Below are 16831 nucleotides of genomic sequence, written 5' to 3'. Positions count from 1 at the left end.
GAAATTAGGTGGTGGTTTGGGTTTTTTTTTAAACATCGTCTGTGGAAGAAATTATTATGATAGCAATATAATATATATTATAACTGTATGAAAACTTTTATATAGACAAGAAAAAGAAAGAGATTCAAACTAGGACAAAATAGGTTTGAAGGTAGTTTGCCATCTCTTTTAGAACAGGTGTAGTCTGCACTTTGCTTTAGGCATCACATTTCACCCTGTTCAGGATGGTTTCTCTGCAGAATTGCTATTCAGCCCTTAAAGAGAGAGAAAGACCTTCCTGCAGAGGGTGATTCAGATCACCGAAGTCAAGCTCATACTCTGAATTGTCCTTGAATAGTCTGTGTCTCTGCATGTACTCTGTTCAGAGTTGGAGATGATTACCCTTCTAATGTAGGAACCTGAGTTACATGCATAAAGGCAGCTGGTGTGACTGCCATCCAAGATTTGTATTGCAGTCCTATTCTGATGCTTTCCAAATTCTAGGCTACCTTAAGAAATTAGAAATAACTGGTTCTCTGTGGGAAGAGTAATTTAGCCACCAGACAGACATTAAAAGTGTGCTTTCTTATCATGCCTTCATAAGCATATCTTCAGCAAATATAATTATGAATGCAGCAGCACTTGAACTCCAAGTCTTTTCCTATTTCATTTCACAATGAAAAATTAATTTTCAGGGAACAGATTAATAAATACTTGTATTTTTTGCATATGTTTACTATTTCCAAGTAAAACATGAAGCTGATTTTTTATTTTTCCAAATCAATTTGTATTATATTTATGCAAATGTTTTTTATATGGGCCAATACAGAAATAAGTTAGAAAGAAGCAGATAAAGTCTGTGCAACATAAGTGTTTTGTAATGTTCTGACTCAAAGTACAGACTTTCTTGCAGATTTACTAGCTATTCTTATTTTTTCTTCATCAACAAAATAGTTTGGTATGACTAGATTTTCTTCCTCCTTCTCTCTCTGCCCCTTCAAGCATTCAATTTCTTCCTTCCTCACCTTCCCCATAAAGTGAAGAAGCAGTGTGTGTTCAGGTCTGTTTTAAGCCTCTGAACCTGCACATCAAATAAACCAAACTAGTTCCTCAACGGATGAAAGATGGAGGAGAGATTATTAATAAAGTTCTTATTGAATCAATGTGACTTCAACATAACAGGAACCCCAAAAGTTTATTCCATTTTACATATGGAGACAGAGCAAGGCTTTTTCTGTGCTGTCATTATCAAATGATGGTGCTGATACTGGTGTAAGGGGAAAAGGTTCAAATCAAACGGTTTTAATTGCTTAACACAAAAAGAGCTTTACCCTTTAAACATGAAATATTCTCCTTAAATATTAAACCTAAGATATTAAACAAAAACTGTCTTTTGATTGTTAAACCATCAATAAATTTCAATGAAAACCCTCACTCTGTCCCAGGAGAGTTGGCTCCCATATTGCAAGTGACACAAATGACAGCCTAAGCCAGCAGGTGTTCAGAAATGATTATTGTAATATAAACTTTACAGTGGCACAGTGGAGCTCACTTGAAAGACAAGACCATTTTCATTACCTTGTCAGCAACTTTATTTCCCACTGCAGCCATGGAAGCTGTTTTGCTGGAGGTCTTTCTCCCTTGCAACTGAATCTTGGTGTACACTAGGAAACATTTTGGTGGAGTATTTCAGTATTTGAAAGACTTTGTTCTGACTGTGTTTATACACCTTTTGTTTTCGGTGAATGTTCAGCTCCTGAGACTTACTGGCATGAATATTCACTCAAAATGAATTTCAAAGATGCATGTGCATGTCACCATGGAAACTGAAAGTTGAACTCAGACAGAAGACCTACTGCTGGGATGACTGTGTGCTTTAGCCAGTTTGGGCATGGAAGCAGTGCCATGTGAATTATCTGAATAGCCACAGAGCAACTGCAGTGGTTGTAACTGGCAGAAACTTCTTTGCCATTGATCTAGTGAGGGTAAGAATACCTTTTGAATGTGAAATGATCTTAAATTACAGCCACTGAAAGAAGCATAATTTGTTTGTGCACATTCTATTAACAGAAAAGAAAGCTAAATTGGATATAAAATATTTTTGCCCTTAATTATTTGCTCAGCTCAATCTCTGTCTTCAATCTTTTATCGTCACTTGTTGATATGTTAAACCTTTGCCTGTGACCTCACAAGTCTATGATGAGAAACACACTTGGCTTTACAACTTCATTTCAAGATAATGCTTGCGAATTGTGAAAGGGAAAACATTCATTTACTGCTTGTGGAAGATAACATTTTCTTTTTAATTTACCTCTTGTATGGTGGGTGAGAAGCTAGTTGTTCCACTTTGCAAGATATTAGTTAAGATATTGTAATGCACTATGGAAAAAAATGCTTCAGTGAGCCATAAGTTTCATTTTTTATGTCTCTTTAGATGATAGTCACGTGTTCTATGGCACTTGCCATAAGGTTAGACACACTCATGAACATCTGTAATAGATAAACAGACTGTAGATTTGTAAGAATATTCACTGTTTGGTAAACCAAACCAGTGTAATTAGTTGATATTGATCATATTTCTAAAGTAGGAAAGTTTTTTTGACTTAATATATTGCTCTTTGCAGTTACTTTAATTCATAATTTCCATTATTCCATGAATATACTGCACTCCTCAAATTATGTCTAGCAAAATTTTCTGTATACTTAATTCCTACAAGCCCTTGTAGTTTTTCATAGAATCATAGAATGGTTTAGGTTGGAAGGGAATTTTAGAGGTCATCTAGTCCAACCCCCCCTGCAGTGAGCAGGGACATCTTCAACTAGATCATGTTGCTCAGAGGTCCCGTCCAACCTGAACTTGAATGTTTCCAGGGATGGGGCATCTACCACCTCTCTGGGCAACTTTTTCCAGTGTTTCACCACCCCCATTGTAAATTTTTCTCCTTATATCAAGTCTAAACATAGCCCCCTTTAGTTTAAAACCATCACCCCTTGTCCTGTCACAACAGGCCTTGCTAAAGAGGTTGCCCCCATCCTTCCTACAGTCCCCCTTTAAGTACTGAAAAGCCACAATAAGGCCTCCCCGCAGCCTTCTCTTCTCCAGGCTGAACCACCCCAACTCTCTCAGCCTGTCCTCAGAGAAGAGGTTCTCCAGCCCTTGGATCATTTTTGGGGCCCTCCTCTGGACCTGCTCCGACAGTTCCACAACCTTCTTGTGCTGAAGGCTCTAGAGCTGGACGCAGCATTCCAGGTTGGGTCTCACCAGAGCGGAGCAAAGGGGCAGAATCACCTCCCTCGACCTGCTGGCCACCCTGCTTTTGATGCAGCCCAGGATACGGTTGGCTTCTGGGCTGTGAGCACACATTGTTGGCTCAAGTCCAGCTTTTCATTCACCAGTACCCCAAGTCCTTCTCTGCAGGGCTGCTCTTCATCCCCCAGCCCATGTTGATATCAGGGGTTGCCCTGACCCAGGTGCAGGACCTTGCACTTGGCATTGTTGAACCTCATGAGGTTCTCACAGGTCTACCTCTCCAACTTGTCTAGGTCTCACTGGATGACATCCTATCCTTCTGGTGTGTCAACCGCACCACTCAGCTCGGTGTCATCTGCAGACTTGCTGAGGGTGCACTCGATCCCACTGTCTGTCATTGATGAAGCTATAAAATAGTACCGGTCCTAGTACGGACCCCTGAGGGACACCACTCGTCCCCCGTCTCCATCTGGATGTTGAGCTATTGACCACTACCCTCTGGATGCGACCATCCAGCCAGTTCCTTATCCACTGAACAGTCCGCCCATCAAATCCATATCTCTCTGGTTTAGAGAGAAGGATGCCATGGGGGATCATGTCAAAGGCCTTATAGAAGTCCAGATAGATGACATCCATAGCTCTTCCCTTGTCCATTGATGTAGTGACTCCATAATAGAAGGCCACTGGGTTGGTCAGGCAGGACTGACTATTTGACTAGTTTTGACTATTTTTTCAGAAAAGCAATATTTACTCAGCATCATAGTTCTGTAGTGGAAACTTTCTTCTGGTTTAAAGTGCTGGGTGAAGTGATAGGAAAAGCTCCCTTTTTTTTTTTTACTTCCCCTACCACACTCCCCTTTTCTTTGGGGAAGCAACAGCCTATACTGTACAGCCCTTATGCCATCCCAGAGAAGTGGGTGAAAGAAGAAATGGAATGGGAAATGTGCCCAGCTTTCATGAAATGGTACTTTTAAGCCTGGCTGTATGGTGCACGTTTTCTCACAGGCTTCATTATTCACCTGGGTGCCACAGAAAGGGTCTATCACAAAAGGACTTGGTGTCAGTTACATCATAGATACAACAGAAGAGTGGTTACTCCCTTCTCATCAAATAGAGAAATTTATAATTTAGCATCCAGTTAATTGTTACAACACTTTATGCCCTTCAGGTCCTTTCCTGAGCTAGTTTTAAAGATACAATAAATAGAATTTCAGATGGCACAAAATCCAAACTGTGCCAATGTCTGGGAATAAAAGTATTTTTTTTTCCTGTCCTTTATGGATTGATTTATTCATAACTGTTTTAAGAAATTCATGCAGTACAGTTTTGGTGTTATTGTCTGTTAAAGATTTTCCCTCCTTTCCTTTTATTGGCCCCATTTCTCCCACACACAAATCCACAAAGCCACAGATGCTCCATTACAATGATGTCAGTCTTGCTACATGCTCCAGCTGTTTGGTAGGTACATTTATAAAGTTCAGCCTTTTACATTATGCCATAAATTTATATTTCGTGTATAAACATAAAGCTAACATACTGCAGATCACTCTATGTGTAATTTTAATGGAGGTTCAGTAAGTTTAAAAAATACTGAAGAGTGTTTAATCTTTCCGTTGGCAATATTTTTATAGTACGCTTTCCAAATTTTTTTGTCCTGAAACTAGGTTTGAATATTCCCTTCCCCCTCTACTATTTCATCTTCTGTGATCTTTGGAAAAAGCAGGGAGTTATTTTAGTAAGACAATATGTATTTTAAATAAAGATGTCTGAGTAAGAAAATGTTTCTCTCCACATCTTCTTGGTGCTCAAACCCTCACTTAATGTTCTGTACATTTACCAGCATACCACACTGAAAAGCACCTAATTCCTGGAATTGCCAGATTTCAGTGGTATTCAATATGGAGGATATTCTGTTGATATTATATCTAAGTTCTCGCAGATTGTTTTAAAAATTTATCAAATATTGGGTCTGAGCCTTAAAGCCTTTCTTTATATTGTGTCCTGAATTTCAAAGAAAAGGCTAAACAGGGCCTATTTGGCTCTTCCTCCTCCCTCTTTTCTCTTTGGTATGTGCTTAAGAGTTCAGCTCATTGTAACTATGTGGATCAGTGAATAGTGCCCACAGGATCATTCCCTGGTCTCCCCTGGGTGTTTTCCTTCTTACAAGCAATATCTTTATTTCCTGCTCTCCTTTTGAGTTGCCTACTTTGTCTTAATTTGAATGTGGTGCTGAGCTATCACCATATTTGTACCCTATAGTCATCATTATTCTAAAATAAATCTCCTCACTTAGGAAGATTTTAAGTCTTAATCTCTGTTTTGTCGGCTCAGTAATAAAATGACTCTCAAGAGGACAGATGAAAGCTGAGATCTTTCTCAGTAGTTCATGTTGCTTCAAGCAAGACCCAGAGTGAATAAAGACCCTAATGTGATTGCAGATGCTAATGTTTGGGACCGTGAGTTATCGCTATGTGGCTGCAGAAGACCCTTTATTATTTTTGCAGATAGGTTTCATGTGTACTTAAAATTCTAGATCATCAGTATATAGCTAGGTATTCATAACAGAGCAGAGATTCAGCCTTGAATTCTAAAAAGAAAAATGTGATAAACTCCTTGGTAATTCACTTCTGTCCTGGTCTCCACATTAACGCGTCAGCAGTATAAGCCTATCTGTTCTGCTTCACCTGTGTACCTGTCAGCATCACATACATCTCAAAATGGACAAGCATATTCTGTGAACTGAGGGAAGCATTGCCCAAGGGACTCTACTTCTACAAGGTGTGGAGATATAGTACGATATACAAAGTCAATTATGTTTGTGACTATAATACAGGTGTTGACAAGTTCAATAAACCCTAACAAAACCTATTGCTCAGAAATACAGACAATGTTACCATTATTTGATTTCTTTTTAATTTGCAGGTCTTTTGTCATCCAGCAAATCCCAAGCAGCAATCTCTTCATGGTGGTAGTAGATAATGAATGCTTCTGTGATTCTGTCCCACCAATTACCATGGCACCTATAGAAATAAGGTATATCCTTTTAGTTGCAAAGTTGTCAGAAAGAAATTCAAGATGCAAATATTGAAAAAGTTCTTATTATGTAAAACATGCATTGCATGACTGAAGAACGCATCATTACCCATTTTAAAGTGCTGGGGCTGTTTGAAATTAAGCCAGCTGAGAATGAATTCCTACTTATTTTCAAGGATAATTCACTTTTTTTTTTGAACAACCAGTACAAATTAAGCAAACACACTTATGTGCATCTTCAAGTCATGGTAATCTATAGATAGCTGAACATCTTTCAAATTAGGCCCTAATTATGTGATTTTCTTATAAGAATGGAGCTCTTGATATTGGAACTTATAAAACTCTTTTCAATAGAGGTATCTTTTTATTTTAGGTTTGGACTGGAAATGTTTCAGAATCCTGCTTTCCAAAAACACAAAAGTGTAGCAAAGTAAATTTATAATTCTATTTTTGGTTGCCCCACTTTTTATTTTGTTTTGTTCTGTCATTCAGGATTTGTTTTCTCACATAAATTGGAATTTATCAGAAGTAGTCTCTGTGTGCTTTTATTGCAGACTTATTATGGAAAGACAGGTTAGTGGTGTAAGTACAAATGATACTGTCTAAACTATGGATCACTGAGGAGAAAGCACTAGAATTATCTTCTTTTTCTTGTGTTGACCACATATATCACCTTGGGTTTCTGATGGAGGGGAAGAAAGTAGCTGAAAGATTTTCACTATATTCATTTCAAAACACTCACATAAACTCATGACATTAAAATGCAATGCTTCGAAGATCTCTCCTTAACTACTTTGTACATAATGAATCCCTTAAATGTGAACGTTTAAAATCTCAGAAGATAAGAAGACGCCCAGAATCTTGCCATGGATTTCACCCTGAGGTAAGTCTCTACCTACTGCTCCTTTCTTTTAGACTCTGGTAGATGTTTTATTTCTTTAAAAAAATAAATAGGAAAACCATCTTCTAAGATGAAACATGAGGAAATACTCTGAATACTCAGAACACAGAAGTACGAGTGAGTGACACTAAATGCTCCAAATCTTTTTAGTACTCCTGTAGACAATGTCTTGACTTGTTGCTTTTGTAGACTGTTTTGTATCGTATGAGAATGTGGTAGGATGTGAGCACAGACTGGCAGCCAGGAATACCTGGGAACTTACTCTGGCTCAAGCATGGACTACAAGATTCCTTATTAGAGGCAGTTGGGAACTTTGTGCTGTTAATTTGTACTGGTTTTTTTTCAGTAACTAGCTTCAGTATCTCAACTGCCACGCTATAATAATTATATTTACATGTAGTATTGCTTGGGAGGGATCACTACGCATATTTACTACTCTGTGTTCTGCACAGTACTGTTATCTGTATAGTACGAAGAAGATATGAAAGAGACCAGGATGTAATTACAGCAGCTTGTACAGCATGTTCCTAGACATCCTTTTTACTCTGGAATAAATGCCTTTGATGGTGTAATGCAGTGTAGAATGAGCCCTAAAATATGACATGGAAGGGATTGTGTAATGTTTGTTGATCATGCTCACTTTCAGTCTACAATCTAAACTTGTTCAAATGAAAACGTGCACCTGCATTACTTCCTGAGTGTATTTAGTTCATGGGTTTTGTTGTTTGCACCAATTCTCTTCTGCCTATGTAGTTTGGTAAATAATCATGTATCATAATTGAGTGTAATGGTTTGTATTTATTTTCATTTGGGTTTTTTTTTCTTTTTCTTTTTCTTCAGGAAAATGCAAGAGAATGTGGTGGTGTGTCAGGCCTTAGTGCTAAACCTCCTCTTGTAATTCTTCCTCTGCTATTGACAATTTTCTCAAGGTGACATTGACTGATGTGTTCCATTGGCATGCTAACACATGGATAAACTGTGATCTGGGAAATGGTGCAACATACGGGACATGAAATATAGTCAGAGCATCAGCATTTCATGATTTTAAACTGTTGGTGATACAAATTCTTAAAGATATCTTGAAAAAAGATTTATCTTTTTACTTTGCAAGTCATGCAGATGTGAATTTGGCATATGGTAGTCATGATTCATCAAAAAAGGACTTGGTAGATAGAGGAGACCATTGCTTTGTCCCATTGAAAACAATTTAAAACTGTGTACTTTTTCAATAAAGTATATTAAAATCACAGTTTCAGAGTGTATTTTAAGTATGATAATCTATTTGTTCCATTAATTAATGATGAGAAGAGAATTAAATCAACTGAAGATGTTTTCTTATGCTTTTAGCCCATTTCTGGAAAGATTCAGAGCAGAAAATGTGGAGTTAGCTTTTATAATAAGGCAGAACAGCTTTTATTAACAAGTCAAGGAAACACATGTGCATGTATGAAACTGAGCAGGTAATACGCTGTGCTGATTTATAGCGAAGGTTTGGTTTCTAGAAATAGCTATAAAACATCTCAGCCGCGTTTAGAAAGTGAGTCAAAGCCTGATTAAAGCCTTTTCCCTAACTTGGGCAAGATTTTGGTTGATTTGGTTGCAGATGGCAGAATTAAATACTTTTCATCTGTTACAATTTGTGGGAAGATACATAAAATAACCTATGTAAAAGGACAATACTGTTCTGTTAGTGTTCTGTCCTATAGAGGTCATGTCAGCTAGGAGAAGCTTATGAGGAAATTCATAAGTAAAGAAAGTTTGACTTACAACACATCTGCGTCAGCAGAACTCACTATGGTTTTCAGTGAGAATTCATTGAGGATCAACCTCATTGGACAAAGATCAGGACTGATATTTTAGGCCTTATGTTCTTTGTAAGGGAAACAAGAAGATGTTTTAGTCTTTTAAAACTCTATACAAAGAGTTACCTATTTATTCTACCACTAGTATAATGAGTATATTCCTCCTGTAATTGGCAGTAATGTCCCTGTTGTGGATATGTTTGCTGAAGATCTTGGTCTTTGAAGTATGTTAGTCTCTGAGTTTATCTTTGGAGTTTTCTATGAAGGAGAATGCTATCAAGAGAATAATGTGACCTTCCAACAATATAAAGCATTAGATGCAAAATAACATGCCACTGTTGTAAATCTGGTGCTTGAAGACTGTACTATGATTGGGAGTAAGTACGCTCTTAACGTTAGATAAATGTTAAGCAGATTTCCTATGTATCCTAGGTGAGAATAGGGAGCTAAGCCACTGAGATGGTCTTTGTTTTAAGGAATTCTATCCAGCTTGTAAGAGGAAGAACTAGTAAAATAAAATCTCCCCTTCAGTGCTTTAACAGGTTCAAATACCCTAGTACTTCCTCTGGTTCTGAAACCATACAGATCATTATCTGGACTCACAATTTTCTTTTCCTCACCTTTTTTGGTTAGGAGTGTTTTCCTGCAAACTTCTCTGTCCTTTCTTGTTGGTCTCAAAATCACTCACTATGGGAAAAATTTTCCAGCTGACATTCAGTCAATCTGTTGTCCTAGTGACATGCTCTGTTTACTAGGCTAATTGGGAATTCAAGACTTTTTCTACACTTGGACTGACACAGATATCCTGCAGTTCTTTGCTTGGCTTTTCTGTGAGCAACATTCCCCCTTACCCTCCATCATTCTCTCCAGAATTAATCTCAATACTTTTTTTGTAGTTTAGTTTCTGATTTTCCTTATGAGTTTCCAGAATGCACAACACTACAGCCTCATAATGCTTTTGTATGTCTGATGCTTTCTCAGTGCAACTTAAATGGGAAATGTTTATAAACCAACGCAGGTGATTTTTCCTTGTTAGTAGAAAGTGAAAAGAAAAATCTTTCTCATTAGAGCCATTGAAAAGCTCTGCATAAAAATGCCTATCCTGTCTGATGTATAAATCATCATTGCTCTTACAAAGAAAGGCAATATATTAAAGGAGAAAATTTATTTCTGCTGAACAAAGATGAAAACGCCTGATAATAATTCATTGTTAATTTTGGATAAAGGTGGACAGTTTTGTAATTAGAAACGAGCCGGGAGTAACAAGGGAGATTAAAATATGACAGTCTGAATTAATATCATGAGAGAGTTTAAAATATGGGTATGCAAATGAATATTTCTCAGAGAAATGTGACAGTTCATTTTCACATATTAAGACAAAATTATAAAGCAGAATGTATTGGGGTACACAAACAAGTTACTATGTAAAGCAGAATAATTCAAGTTGCTAAGTGTAAAAATATTCTTTGTAATTTGCCATTACTTTGCTAATGAAGGTGTGTTTTTAGTTTTGTATTTATTCCTTTATAGCTTTCTGATGCAGTGTGAATTCAGGTTCATAGCCAGTAGTTTAGGAGAAATAGATATGTTGCCTTGGGTTCACATTTGTTGATCCCTGCCTAGGCAGGTCCTCATATTCAATTGAGTATGTTCAGTTGTTGACATTCATGTTGCTTTTTCTGAATTTCAAACATCAATCATGAGTTCAGATCAACAGATCAACAGTAGGCCAGTGATAATGCTGAGAGATCTCTATTTATTTGAACTAATTGGCTGCATCTATACTAGTAAAGTGAGTGGGTCTGGAAACATTTCTTGGCACTGAGGCCAACTGGCTCAGAGTGGCGTGTGTATATGCCAGTAAGATCTCTTGGTCTCCAAAACGGAGTAGCTGCAATACGAACAGCCTATGTCCAAACAGAAACGATGATTATGAGTTTTATGGGACAGAGCTAGCTGACACAGGCTGAAAGCATGCCAAGGGCTATTCAGAACAGTTTTACATAAAAGCTGATCTCATTCTAATGCATAGGAATGTTCCTGACTGTTGTTAAGTTTACCAGTCTGTATGTCATCATTAGCTCTGAAACACTGAGAAGGTGTGAAGATACTGTGAAGTGGGTCTATGCTGTCATACCATAACCTATGGCAGGTCATAGAAGGTGTAATTAAATTTCATAACCTCACTAATCATAGGTGCTACTCATCTCAAATCCTAAAAATGTCATGCAAGGTCTGATCTGAAGCCCAATGTAGTCAATATAAAAACACAGATGTATACATATGAGTACACAGAGCTGCACATATGTAAACTATATGCATTTTTAGTTAACACGAAATTCAGACATCACCTGAATTTTGCATCTTCCTAAATCTGAGGTCAAATCCAAGGACAACCAGGACAATTGTACAATCTGTTTCTACACAGCAAGAGGCACAGCTGAAAGTTTCAACTTCTGCAGGGCTTGTATTTTTCTTTTCTTTTTTTTTACTCTCTCTGCTAATGGCATTGATTTTCAACTTATTAGCCCCAGCTGTCTCGTCTTCCTTTAATCTTGATACAGCAAAAGCTGTCTGGGGGCTCAGGACTGGCCATGGACACACCGTTTGTTAATGGCTTTGTGTGGGAAAACTGTCTGCCCATAACTGTCAGTGATGCAAACACTCCTTTAAAATCCTGTAAGCCAGAGAGCCTCAGGCAGGTTTCTGCAGCTGTGCTATCTCCTCTCATTGTTTTTGTGACACTGAGACTGCCTGACCCACTGCATTTTGCTGCCAGGGCCAATTCTGCAATATATATGCTAGGCAAAACAGGTGGTTGCCTAGGGCAAGAAGATATTAAAAGCAGCAGTGATTGTTTCATTGCCTAAATGGTTTCAAGAGACAGTTTCAGCTTTCTTCTGATACCAAGAGCCCCAGAACAAGGTACTGGCCCATTTAGCCATTTGAGTTCTGAAGGCAAGATAGAAGTTTGGCTCAGAAGGTTTGTGGCTAGAAGACACCAGTTATTTCCATTTGTCTCCTGAGCCCTTTATGGCCTCCAAGGACTTTTACGTCTTGAGACTTTCTGTGCCTCAGAAATTCTGACTCGTGCAACTTTAATGTAAATAGACAGTCACAATCGGAAAGTTTTCTGCATAAGAGTGCATCAAAATCTTGCAACTGTGGAAAATATTAAGTTTATTTGATTTTCCTACTTGATTATTCTTCCTCCCTGAGCTGTCCAAGATACTCCCATTGGTAAGGTTTTTTCTTCTTGTCAAAGTTCTTCCCCATGGTTCTGAAGGTTTCAAGTATGTATTTATCTGTCTTGCTGTTTATCTGTTTTACAGTAATGTACGCTCTCTGACAGGTCCAGCTCCCATATATCTACTGAGAGACATATGGTTCCCACATACAGCATCTCCAGAAGATCTCACCATAGTTTATCACAATCCAGTCTGAAGGCAATTTTGTTCTCTCATTTTTAGCCTTTGGCCATTAGGCTCAGATTGTATTTCTTCTAATACAATAACATTCTTGCTATAGCTCCTTGGGAGGATTTACCTCATCTTCAAGAGTCAGTCCTATGTTTCTTCCCAAGAATACGTTTCGAGCTGGATGTTATAACTTGGATATACCAAGACATAGTGTTTTCTTGTGATGCTCTGAGTAGAAGGATATGTTTCCAACTCTGTCAGACTTTTTTTCCATCTTCTTCCCATAATAACTGTGGTGAACTAAGCAAATGTTATTTTATTGTTTGCAATTCCAGTACAAATTGTTTTGAAAGTCCACAGTTCTGACTAGCAGATACTTTGAAGAATTTCAAAGCATGTTGTTAATCTAGGAAGAGCCCATTGACTTTCATTGGATTACAGTTGGAACAAGAGGCACTTTTGAGTTATGATTCAGTTAAAGATGGTAAAACAAAGCTATATTACCCTTTAGTAACTCATATTAATAAAATGTATGCAATACATTTTAAAACAAAAATTATACCTTACATAACATTTGTTAAATGCCATATGACTGCTTTATCTAATTACTGAGGCTTCCTTTACTTCTGTAATTTTAAAGAAGGCACACTTAATTGAACAGAAAAAATACTTAAAAGGTGTTAACTAAATATTTTTATTATTTTTGCCTAAGTCTGAAGGTGGCCTTACTTAAGAGTAGCCAGTAGAGCTGTGAATTGATCCAGCCATCCAAGTGAGGAGATGCTGAAACCTTAAGACAATTTCCATTTCAACTGTTTTAACAGATTTGATTGCTCATCACAGTCACACAAATAACCAGGTAACGGTGTTTATGTCAAGCTACCTTCTAACACCTCAACAGGTGCCAAAAGCTCACATTTGTTCTCTGCTCTGCTGCTAACAGTTTCTGGCAGCATGTGGGGTGCATTTTTTATGCAGAGATTTGTAGGTAATTCACTCAAAACTGACAATATTATTGAAAAAACAAAAATCAATGCAGTATCAAGATAGGGGGCACAAAAGCTATTGTATTCCCTGTGATATTTTCATTATTAATTGAAGGTCCTTTGTTATCTTTACATTAAATGGAATTGAGGCTGAATTTCCAGTTTGTCATGTCAGAGTTCTGCAGAATCTAAGATGCTTGTTGAAGAGTCGAGCTCTAGTTCATGCAAATAGTGCAGAGTTTGGTTATCTCTTACTTGAATTCTTTTATCAAAAGGTTATAAGGAGTTGACAGCTAGTAGGGCCTCTGTAAGATTAAACTTGAAAGCTGTCTTTTTTTGTTCCAGATGCGGTCTTGAACTGCACTTATATGTGTTTAAAGCAGCCTTGTATGAAAAGGTTACATTTGACAATTCTTAGTCAAATTTGAACCTTAACACCAGAAGTTCAAGTGGTTAATGCTGGGTTTGTTTGACTGTGTTAGGATTTAGTTTGCAGCTTTAACACGTTGGGTATTTCACTTCCAGGAGAAAGAAAAGATCAGATTTCAGCTCATAGCAAGAGTGTTTTGAATCAGCTATTTAAATGTCTTAGGAAGAGTGCTAAATGTTTAATAGAGAAAGCTAGTTGGGACTAGTTGGGTAGCTGAACTAATCGAGAATGCTTTTGGCAGACATGCAAATGAGCAGATGGCTCCTGAGACTGGAAATAAAGAATTGTTTCGTTTCATTTCTTTGTTAGTGTTTTGGCACTGGTCAGTTGGGTTTAGCTGGAAAATGGAAGATTATTTTTCATTTGCCCGTGTTGTTTGTGGGGAAAAAACAGAATTAATTTGTAAGCAGCCAGCTGCATTCCTGGATCTTCTAATATGACCTCTGAGACATTACTGTGTTATGTGCAATAGTTAAGATAGAATCCCAAGTTCCTGTCAATGTTTTATTATCCGTTATAGTTAATGAAGCTGTTTAGGTACATCTGTTTCATGTCTACAGATGTGAGTGAAATATTTAGGGGAAAAAAAAAACCCACTTATGTTGCTAGTTTCTATGCACCAAAACCAAAGCAGAGCCACAATTAATTTGTAATTTCATTATCTCTAACAGACTTTAAAGAGCAGGACACAAAGCCTAGTGATAAAGGCTGTAATGGGGACATGCGATTTCCCATCATCAGATCTTTGTGGGTTTCAGAAAGGCATTTTGTTTTAAAACAGACATTCTTCCTGCTTCTTCTTCTTCAGTCTTTCAACATCCAAACCCAGATAATTTCAAGGACTCCCAGGAAATCTATCCTCTGGAGAAATGGGGAACAAAGAGTATTTTGAATTCAGCTTAAAACCTAAAGTTAATGGGATACACTTAAATTCCTACAAGTATGGACTCAGTAAGGGATATGTAGTTAATATCATTTAGGTCCGCTAGTAATGATATAAGCAGAGATCTCTGTAGGAAGATAAATATTCTGTGAGATACAGGAAGGTCAAGAATTGTTATTTTCCACTGATAAAACTTCTCTTGGCAGAAAACCTCCAGATTTTATTTAAAAGAAAAAAACCTTTAAAACTTGGGTTTATGAGAACTCAGAGAGGCATTGTTTAAGTCAATTTTTTAACCATGAAATCCTTTTGACATATGGCAGTCATTATGTATTTCCATCTGTCTGTCTTGAAAGATTTTTTCCTAATAGAAGATACTTAGAACTTTCACATTTAACATATTTTTCAATAAACACTTGAGAACTTCTTAACAGTAAACAATGATCTTAAACTGCTTTGCCAAGCATGTAAATGATCTACAATTCCTAATACACCAAAGATTGTTGCATATTTTCAGCTTTGCATTTGGGACCTCTAGGCAATGCTGTTTCAGATTAGGACAAACCATGAATTTCTTAACTGCTTCACTTGAGCGAGTATCCTTCTGATATTCATGGCAGAAAACCTGGAAATTTGTCCTGCCCATTCCTTTCCAAATACAGCAACCCTATCTTCATTAGCATCTGACAGACTTAAGATTAGTGGAGGATACCTTCATGCAAAAAATTAAATACTCTATGAGCAAAATAAACAGGAAAAATCCCTCTATGCTTTACACTGCTTTCCCTGCCTGTCCAGCTTTTGCCTCAGTCTTACACAAGAAGAAAAATCCCTTCTAACATGGCAGGCATAGAAAGGAAAGATTATGGCCTCTTGGAAGGGAAGAATGGCACATTTTTTCTTCTGTCAGGTTGTAACAGTCAATAGAAATATCCATACCACATTCTTGGAAATATTCTTGCTAGACCTACTGCTAAAACTACCTATGAACAGGTAGGGCATATAAGTTTCAGCTTTTTTTAGGTGTTAGAGAGAAATGAAATTTTGTTTAGACAGCATTTTCATGGCTATAGTATAAAGCATTTTCTATGAAGAAGCCATACATTATTAGAGGCAGTGCGTCAGTGCCAACTTGCAGAAAAGGCAACTTGGTGCATTCTTGTATTTGTAACAAGCAAGGCATCTTATGAGAAGCTTCATTTGCTGTCCAAGAATGAGCACAAGCAAGGACAGAATAGACTCAAAGCTGAAGCAGTTGACAAGGGAAGAGGGGAGGGAAGTTGTCTCTGAGTAAACTCTGAAAATGGAAAAACAAAAAGACAAGCTACCCACTGAGCTAGGTTTGGTCTTGGTTCAGCAGAGGGGTCCTCTTTAATTCTTCTCTTGTATTGTCCTCATTTTAAAGTTGGGGAGATAGGAGATGCAGAGGGCTCAGGATGTGACTCCCTTGAGATTTTGCATTTTTATTTCAGCCAGGATATAAAAGTAGTCTAGCGCTTGACCTGACTGGGCTGTAAATGCTTTGTCCCAGAAATGCTACCTTGATCAAATCAGGAATTAAAAAATTAAAATTGAGGGGCCTAGTCATTCAGTCAGTTGTGCGCAAGCAATATAAAGATATGGCTCCAAAGAATTTTACCTAACAACAGTTTCATGTTCAGTCTATCAAACTACAGTGCCCTGAGACAAGGTAGGCTGATCATTTAAATGGACACAGAATAAGAAATCAAGTGAAAAATGTCATCTGTTGCAAATGCTACTACAGTCTTATCCATCTTTTAATAGATATAACAGGAATATAGGTGCAGGTATCTTTTCTATATCTTTAGTGAACTTTAGATTGGAGCATATAAAGTCCTTCATCTAAAATATCTGTTACCTTAGGATCAGTGCTATAAATAAAGAAGCTGATTTGAAATATCATTCTTAAATTATGTTATGTTTATCATGCTTATCAGAACTCCCATTTTCTCTCAGAGAGAGAAATCTTGAATGGTGCCTGTAAGACCTGACATGTAATATCCTAAAAAGTCTACTTTCTGGAGGAAGAGAGTATTAAATTATTCTTAAAGCCTTAAAATAGCTAAGTAACTGTGTAACATTGCAAAATACTCCCAACAACCTTCTTCGTCTATTTGTTACTGAACT

At 37.4% G+C, this 16831-nt stretch overlaps 1 protein-coding gene across 1 annotated transcript in view; it reads left to right on the top strand.

Annotated features, from left to right (window-relative positions):
• CACNA2D3 (calcium voltage-gated channel auxiliary subunit alpha2delta 3) overlaps nucleotides 1-8412 on the top strand; it is a 491034-nt gene extending 482622 nt beyond the window's left edge. The window contains exons 37-39 of the mRNA XM_064453883.1: nucleotides 6152-6267; nucleotides 7066-7145; nucleotides 8004-8412. Of these exons, the coding sequence (XP_064309953.1) occupies nucleotides 6152-6267; nucleotides 7066-7145; nucleotides 8004-8096 (289 nt within the window). The 3' untranslated portion in view covers nucleotides 8097-8412. The remainder of the gene's footprint in view (nucleotides 1-6151; nucleotides 6268-7065; nucleotides 7146-8003) is intronic.
• Nucleotides 8413-16831: the final 8419 nt, after the last annotated feature.

This window comes from Phalacrocorax carbo, chromosome 6 (assembly GCF_963921805.1).
Source record: "Phalacrocorax carbo chromosome 6, bPhaCar2.1, whole genome shotgun sequence".
Taxonomy (NCBI): domain Eukaryota; kingdom Metazoa; phylum Chordata; class Aves; order Suliformes; family Phalacrocoracidae; genus Phalacrocorax; species Phalacrocorax carbo.
The sequence above is the reverse complement of the archived record's forward strand: the minus strand, read 5'-3'. Positions and strand labels throughout refer to the sequence as shown.